The 8,854-nt window shown below is 41.8% G+C and overlaps 2 protein-coding genes across 2 annotated transcripts; both read right to left on the reverse strand.

The window, feature by feature from the left end:
* Positions 1-378: 378 nt before the first annotated feature.
* On the reverse strand, positions 379-6,490 carry LOC311017766 (uncharacterized protein; the record flags this gene model as incomplete). The annotated part of the gene is made up of 8 exons (XM_084016342.1): positions 6,324-6,490; positions 6,202-6,252; positions 6,072-6,116; positions 5,922-5,986; positions 5,708-5,816; positions 5,131-5,196; positions 4,813-4,956; positions 379-462 (listed from the first exon to the last, which is right to left on the reverse strand). The coding sequence occupies exons 2-8, from the start codon at positions 6,208-6,210 to the stop codon at positions 379-381; spliced, it is 522 nt and encodes a 173-aa protein (XP_083872468.1). The 5' UTR covers positions 6,211-6,252; positions 6,324-6,490.
* Positions 6,491-6,636: 146 nt separating this feature from the next.
* Positions 6,637-8,044, reverse strand: LOC311017767 (HMG domain-containing protein 3-like; the record flags this gene model as incomplete). The annotated part of the gene is made up of 4 exons (XM_084016343.1): positions 7,707-8,044; positions 7,397-7,536; positions 6,857-7,061; positions 6,637-6,788 (listed from the first exon to the last, which is right to left on the reverse strand). Exons 1-4 carry the CDS (start codon positions 7,822-7,824, stop codon positions 6,637-6,639), a joined length of 615 nt encoding a protein of 204 aa, XP_083872469.1. The 5' UTR covers positions 7,825-8,044.
* Positions 8,045-8,854: the final 810 nt, after the last annotated feature.

The following is an 8,854-nucleotide window of genomic DNA, read 5'->3' on the forward strand; positions in this document are numbered from 1 at the left end:
GGACTTGCGGGACCATTTGTGTCCCCGCAAGATGGTGGTGACTAATATAGGGTAGAACCATCTTCCGTTGTAGAAGCCCCCAAAAAGGACTGAAGGAGAAGCGTCAATGTACAGATGGATGTCATGTGGGTGAGTCCGTTGGTCATCGTAGAAGAAAGTGATTCCGTTCCGATTGGTGAGAAGGTTGAGCCACAGACAGAGTTTGGCGAGGAGGGGCCCTCTGTTTTCTCTGCAGATGATGTAACTCTGAGGTCGGAGAAGACTGAAGTCGGAGTGGCCAGGCCAGAGGTGGTATTGACGGGGGGGGGGGGGAATGATGGAAGACGTATGGAATCCCGGTTGTTGGACAGGATCCAACAGAGGGCTTTAGACAAGTGGTCAAAGAGTTTGCAAGAGCGTCTGGCTGCAGACCTCCACCGTCAGGCTGCTTCCGGTGCAGGCTCCACCGTCAGGCTGCCTCCACTGTCAGGACAGGAAATGCGTCTCTTAAATGACTCCGGCGTTCACATACACCCGAAACCACGGGTTACGTTTGCAAAGTACCGAATGATAATACCGAATGTGGATGTTTGTAATAAATTAGTTAAGCTAACGATGGCTAACGGTTGACTGACGATCAGATTATTTGTTGTGTAAAGGAAAATTACATGAGGATTTAATGTTTTGCTGTCCTTCAGTCCACTCGTTTTATACCTTTATTAATTGAAATACACATATACGTGCAGGCTCCACTCTCAGGCTGCCATGTCAGGACACACTTTTGAAGCCGCTTTGTTGTTTATTTATTTTAATTAATGTTTATTTATTTTAATTAATCAACACTAACACGAAAAACATGAATTTATACGTTGTGTAGGGGCCACAGCCCACGATTCTTGGATGTGACTTCTCAACGAACGAAAGATGAACTATTCACCTTTAGGAAAATTATACAGACAAAGGTCCCTCGCAGCAGATGAGTAAACATTCTCCATCAGGTCACTGGATCGACCTGGAGGAGATGGAGGCCACTTTATGGCTCGGTTAAAGGATTTACGAACCCCGTTGTCAGAGCATCTACGAGCTCCCCACGCACCCCGGATGAGAAGTGGGGGGCAAAACCTTCAGAGTCACCAGACTTTGGCAGATCTGGTCATTATAAATGTAAAGCCAACCCACGTTGGCAGATGTGTTACTATTGGTCACACTGGGTCTTTTAAACAAGAATAATCACTAGTGATTGGTTAGCAGATCTATCACTATATATATATATATACACATATATATATATATACACACATATTTATTTTTATTTATTTATATATTTATAAATATAAATATGAATGAATTTATTGAATTGCCAGGAGGAAGTATTCAAAGAAAGAGCTTTATTGACAACACAACACACAACTGTACAAATTTGCCCACACAACAAACAAATGAACTGGCGACATTCTGTTCGAATTTGGTCAATTTTACAGCCGCCTGCGGTGCGTGGCCCTGTACTTGGGAGTCTTCTCTAATCGCGACTGTAGAGTCGCACAGAGCTCGGTGAGCTCCTGGCTATGAGAGGATGGAGGTCGCACAATCCATCCAGACACCCCGCCAATGACGCCGTCCTCCTCATCAGACATCATGTCTGTGGTGGCGCACTTCCAACGGTCCACCTCATCGCCAGCAAGCACACTGCGTCTCGCTTCCAGCAGCTGTAAAACAATCAATAAAGACAATCAGTACTGCGCGATGCACTGCGCATGGACACAACACATCTATTAATGCACCTGAAAATAGGTTTAGGTAGGTTTGGTCACATTGACCAAAAACGGATCTAATAAGTCTTACCCTCTTTCTCCTGGAACGACTCCGAGCTGACGTCTTCACAGCTTCCGCCTGCGATGCGAGATCAGGCTGTGTGTGTCTGAAGCTCCTGCGTACCGTTTCATAGTATGTCTTACAGGCAGCTGGAAAACAATTAAATGAGTGGTATGAATAAGAAAACTTAAGTCACAGTAAAATTAAAACAAGGAAGAAGAAAACAGTAAAAGTTACTTACACACAATGGCGTCACTATCGGCTTTAGAAATCCGGACTTGCGGACAAAGCTCCGAGCAAGTAAGAGGTCACAGCTTCGTTATGAGGCGAGGTTCGTCTGTGAAAACAAAATGAACAGTTAAGATCGGTATCTACTGTTAACGCATCTATTTCCTTATACAGCAGAATGAAAGCATATTCTTTAAATCTTACCTTTGCTCCGGTTCGTAGCGCCTACAATTCGTCTCCGAGTTGTGAAGACGGCGTACTGCTTCCTGTAAAAGACCAACAACATACACTTAACGTTACACTGGTTCCTCTCTCTTGTTCTTTTACAAGGCTACTATGCTACTTTTAGCTTGGACTATTAGCTTTTAAGCTACTTTTAGCTTGGGCTTGCTTTGCTAATTTTAGCTTAGCTAGCAGTCACCGAACATATTCTTACCGCAATCATCCTGAGAGTCTCCAGCAGTCCTGGATATAAGAATTATAACATTTAAACCACATTTTCTTAAGTGAAGCCTCTCAGAGCAGCATCCCTGCTGCCGGTGAACGTGAACGTCTCCTCATCGTTCCCCCCACTGAATGAGGCGCCCGGTGTCCCTTTAACGGACAACGGTGCACGGCGTTATTAATCACCGTTAGTAAATATATAACCACGGTTTAACATAAGCACTATATTATTAGTTAACGTCGGTAAAAACGGCACATTTTCCGCTTCGCTTGCGCTCGCTAACCTCTATAGTAAATTAGCGTCAGTAGGCTAGCCGGCTAGCAGGACCTTCGATTCGTAACGTTAACGTACAATGCCAACAACAATAAAGTAACGTTCATTATCAATACGATTTAAAAGTCAGCTGGAAACATAAAAGTCATGTTACAGTATACTTACATGTGTACGCGGTTTGTGTCGGGCTCCTCGCCAGAATCACCGCAGTCGTCCGCCATTATCCAAAACTTGTGAAGTCAGACGAGCCGCAATGCATTTTGGGAAGTTGAGTAGATTTAGCAAGGTCCGCTGTACTCAGAAATTCTTGCCAATGTAGTATACATCCGGGCATTTCTCGCGTGCACAAATTCACATACTATTGTATGTGAACGCACTACGTACTCAAATTTACGTCACAATTAAGTACGAGTAGGACGTTAGTATGGCATTTCTAACACAGCCGAGATCTATGATCTATGAACCCATCCTTGACCCTCTAGCAGAACTACGACCAGCCATTATAAAGCAGTTTATAGTTGTTAATGTTGTGTCAAAAGGTACTGCATTTAAACATGTTACTGCGCAAGTTTCCTGGCTTCATCCCCATCCGGACAGACATTTTTATGGAAAGCCAATAGAAGTTTGGAGCTTGCAGGGAACAGACACGTCATACCCAGCATCATTTCTGCCTGTTGAGCGCATTGCTGGGAGATGTGTGGTTAACACATCCACTGTGCATTTAAGCAAGACCAAAGAAAGGGTCACTGTAGTCATACCACTATGCAGAGTGGTTGAGCTCTAGGAGACTGTGATGTTGTTTGCATGAATGTACATTTTACCTTTGTGGCAAAGCCTGATTAAAAGTTATTGTTGAAGCAAATTGTTTTGTGTATCTTTGAATGAAGATGAAATTAAGTTAACACCTTTCAGAAAAATGTCACCTGGGGGAAAACTCCCCCTGCTACCCTGATTTGCATTTGTATAGCTCACAGCATTTTCATTTACATGTTAAAGCCTCCCCTAGGATTACGGGGAGGGGGGTCATGGGGGGACAACTGCCAAGCAAGGCCCACGTCAATTCCCGGCAATTTACGTAAGTTTTTGGTGTTTCCTGCAAATTGCCGTTTGCAGTCGTAAACCTGAACTTCCACGTCAATTTACAGGGCCGCTAACTGACGAAAATCCCACTTTTCATGCAGTGTCGGCGCTAACGGTTCCCTCGGTCCACGGCAAGGAAGATCCCTCCGGGTCTACGTCACAGACTGAATAGCGACCGCTTGGAGTTTCAGTAAGCCGAGAAGAAGCGTCCCAAAGTAAGACCAAATCCGCATTCAACAGTAATGACCGAGTTGCAGGGTGAAACTAAGTATAGCGTCTGTTAATATCTAATATCTGTGAGGTCATTTATCCCATTATTCACTTTTCCTCTTACTAAGGAGTCCAAATTCTTAGGAAGAACACACTCGCCTTTATCGCCAAACGTGCTAGATAAGCTGTTAATCACATTTCCAGTTATATTTCTGGTGTTGTATTGGTGTTTTGTTTATTACATCTGTTATTGTTCTATTCACTTTTGTTTAATCCCTAGTTAATCAATAAATTCACCTAAAGCATAAAGTCGTTGTCCATGGATATCTCTTCTGTGCAGAATACAAAGATCCCTATTTCAAGAACTTATGATCTAAGGAATGAGACTGATTTATTAAATGATATTGATTAATTGTGAATTAAGGAATAAGTGGTCATTAGAGTCATTAACGTGAATTCTATAAAGTTCTGTCTGACCAACAGATGGTGCCCCTTTTACGAGTGCAGGTATTAAAATTGTAGATTAATATACATTGATATACATATTTTAATATCGTAAGTTCCTTACATACACAGTTTACGTAGGTACCACTAGGCATTAACCCTTATCATCCTACAGTTGCATAAGTCTACCAGCATTGCATTAGCCTGCATCAAGTGTCAAAATAAAGTCATAGCCTATATTTACATTAGCCCATATAAAAATGAGTCTAATGGAAAATGTATTTATTCAGAGATGTTCTATAGATTTAATGATACAAGTTAATGAATGAATGAGTGGACACCTTCCTCACTCCCAAGCCACAGAGGACTGCTCCCATTCCGACTGCACTGGGCAACTCCACCATGGATGAAAACAAATGTTGGTTCGTTTCCACCCACTCTGCTGAATTTCTGCAGTCAGAAATGATCCTGGCCGCAAGATTGTCCTATGGGAAAGACAAAGAGGAAAAGGGTAGTCTCCCTATAGCAAAACTACTGTACAACATGCCATAAACTATTATATATGTAAAAAAAACAACCAAAAAACAGCATAAGTAGCAAAGGGACACTCCCAATGAGCTTTGTTAGAATAACCTTGGTATAAAACACAACATCCCTACCATCTCAACATCTTTTTCATCTCTATCTTCAGGATGCTGCAAAACAGGGGGTACTTGATCCTCTCCCTAAAAGAAAAAACACAAATCCTCCTTTTTAAAGTCAAATACAATGATCCCATCAGGGCCAGTTCTTTAAATCATCCACCTTGATAGATCTAAGATAGATCTAAATTCTGAACACGGATTAAGTTCAGATTCAGTAAACATTGCTGACTGAGGGATGGTCTAAAAAAAATTACACTGTAGTAGTACTCTCAAAGGAAAAACACAACCAACTTTGTACATTCCTGTTTTCCCAGGGTCCAGCGTCATGTCATTGTCAACTAGTTTGTAAATGTGGGAACTCATTAAAATCCCCTTTATCCCTCTACTTCCCAACTAAACAAAACAAAAAACATGTCAGTTAGGTTAATCCTCCAGTCAGCATCCCTGACCAAAGGTACTGACTGCTGGCTCAAGATCTGGAGTTGCCCACTGCTCCTCAGGGATGGGTTAAATACAGAGAAAAAAATCTCACTGTACAAGCTGTATATGTGACAAATAAAGTACCTTTACCAACTCAAACCCAAAATCTGACCTCAGTGACATCATCCACTTTCCGCCTCTTCAGACAGAAGACTGGTGGAACCTCATCTCGCAGGATGGCCTTTGCTGTGTCTGTCCAGTGGGCAAACTTTTTGCCATGGCTTAAATAAAGAAAAAAAAGTGTTGTTATAACAAAGATGGTGCTAAGTAAGGTGCTAATATTTCCAAGACAATCAAGTAAGTATCAGAAATCTTTGTGCTTTCACCTTCCAAGGTCAAAATTCTCCATTAGCAAAACACACCACCACTTTCGCAGAGTCGGCATGTCCCTCTGAAAAGAAATATGTCATCACTGTAAGCTGCAGTAAATGTAATTTACTTTAAATGGTTTACTTTGAATACGCAGGTCAACTTACCACAGTGAAATCATAGGGGGCATCCAGCACAGTGTAAAGGGCATACTATGAAAAAAAACACAAAAAAAAACAATAATAATACGTTTACATCTTTTATGCACACAGAATAAAGACCAAGGGTGCCTCCTACCATCAACATGAAGATGCCACAGTCAATTCCGTACGGCTGTCTTGGAAAATTCTATGATGACAGAAAAATTGGATGAGTTACAGTTCTGTTAAATCTAGATTACAAATAGTGTATAGTGATACCTGTATTTCCAAACCAGTGGTCTCTTTCCACGGTCCAGGAAAGACTGACTGGCAAAGATTTCTAAAATTTGAAAAGACATATGTATTAACAGTGAACTATGTTGTTGTCAAAACCATATGGTATCGTACATGCACCGTACACACCATGCAAGTAATTCAGGTCATGAACGCACAGTGTCAGTTCTTCGTGTATTCTTCCCAATCCACGGGGCCCAATGTTCAAAAATTGGATGGACAGCAAAGATGTTTTTTGCACGGCCTGGGAAATAAATACACAAAATTATTTTTTGTATGGTCAAGTGCACTGATCCATTCAATAAAGGTAAAAAAATATAGAGAAATTTGAGAGGATGTAAATACTTGGGAAAAAGGCACGAGCAACCATCTCTAACTGTACAGAGTCCCAGAACTCTTGGATGTCTACTTCCCCAGTGAAGTTCTCAGGGACCTCTCTTATGTCACTCACTGAAAGAAAAAAAACCCTGTAATTTACAGCGTCTTTATTGTTAAACACACATGATATTGCGACTTACCAGGCAGGTTGAAAACTCCCTTCTTGTGGAGGTCCATCACAACAACAGGAGGATGGTACCCACAGCAAGCACATGAATACAAATAGTCGTGGCTCGTCAACGCCTCAAAGTGTAGGTAGGCATGGAGGACAGCATCTCTTGACGGAAATGTTACTTTCCTAAGTTTCTCGAGTGAGTCCACCACCTTTGAAACTGAAACGTTGTTCTTTAAAAAACAAACAAACAAATAAAATACAGTTAAGGAACAAAAGATATTTATCAACTTACAGAACAAAAACTCAAGGAACACTGGGGCAAAACATAGGGCATGGAACACAAGGTAGAAAATGCAGATGATCAAACAAAGACAAAAGGAGACACTGAGGCTTAATATACAAGGCAAGACACTCTTGGCAAGACACAGGTGACAGGTGAAACACATTAGGTAATCACGAGCAGGGAACCAGACAGGAAGACAGGACACCAAACTTCAAAATAAAACAGGAAACAGGAACTCAAAAGGAACCAAAAGACAGAGACAATGACATCAATTGTACTAACCTGTAAGTTGGCTCTCAGAAACAAACACAGTTCCAGGCTCACAATGACGTGGTCGTCAAAATTGTGCAGACCGTCCTGCCACTCCTGATAGTGGTACGTCATGTGGCAGTTTGGACATTGCCGGAAATAGGTTGATACATCTAGTAAAAAATTCAAATTCAAAAATTTTAAATGATCTTGCTTTTTCAATCAAATATTTACTCACTCTTTAGTATTTGGTGTAAACTTGTGATGTGACAAGATTTGGATTAATGAACAATGTTGCATTCAGAAATCTTTCATAAAATGAGGAGAGATATTAATAACTTACGTTCAATTACACCATTGATGGTGATTATCCTGGCATTTTTGGAGATGAGTTTTGACTCATCAAGTTGTACTGACCCTGGACAGATGGTGCAAATTTTCTCCATTGGATGCAACTCCATAATGTAACTTGCCCTTGGTTTTTTACGAGGTCATCAGGTAGGCCGTCTGGGAGCTTTTTCTGCTTGTAGATGTAGTGAACAAGCTGCTTCAACGTTTCACCAGATGGTGGATACACAGTGCCTTGTTGCTGTTTGGGTGAACTTGGGGGAATCTCTGTTCGAAACAGGTCTGGGTTGGTCTGAAATAAATGCCACTTACTTATGTTTTTGTGGATGCAGGACAATCTAGGTTTTGCACAAGGGCAGTGCCAGGTGTTAGCTGTTGCGTTGTATGTTACCATCACCCTCCCAAGGCGACTATAATGATGCAATGCCGGCTCGTGTACTGAAAAACAAAATTTCTTAGGGTCTTTTTCAAAAGACACCTCCACACAAAAAGGGACATGGGCTTTCATGGCATTTTTTTGCTTTTTCAAGCAAATGGCCTTTTTGGCCTCACCAAAAAAATTTAAATCAACCATTTCAGCCAGAACGTCCTCTTGGAGAAATTCTTCTGTGGCGATTTCTGTGCAGTTTTCAAGTGAGCAGATGTGCTCACATTGACTGAAGGTTAATCCGCTTCGGATTGCCATCACATGATACAGTCTGCACTCTTCTAGCTCACATTGCACTTTATGCTGATGGCCCCAGGTTTTCTTTTGCACATGAATTGGCACAGAAAAGCCGTGCCTAGAATTCTGAACAGCAGAAATTCCGTTTGTAGCATCTACACAGACACTCTTCAAAGCACTTTTTATTGTTGCATTGGACTTCTTACTGTGCCTCCTCTGTATGTGCTTGGATACGTTTTTTTTATGGCAGGTCAGTCTGCAATACGGGCATTGCACCTTATTATGAAGACATTTCTTTGTGGGCCCCTGGGTAGGTGTGTTGGATGGGTTTGTAGAAGGTGTGGAGGTAGATGTTGCTGGTTGGGGAGGAGGAACAGTCGGTGTGGAGACAGGTGGAACGGTGGTTGTTGAAAGAGGGGGAGCAGCGGCTGTCGCTCCTTGGCACACATCAACGTGGATCTCCATATCTTTCTTTCTAA

Source organism: Eutrigla gurnardus, assembly GCF_963514095.1.
Source record: "Eutrigla gurnardus genome assembly, chromosome: 8".
In the NCBI taxonomy this organism is placed as follows: domain Eukaryota; kingdom Metazoa; phylum Chordata; class Actinopteri; order Perciformes; family Triglidae; genus Eutrigla; species Eutrigla gurnardus.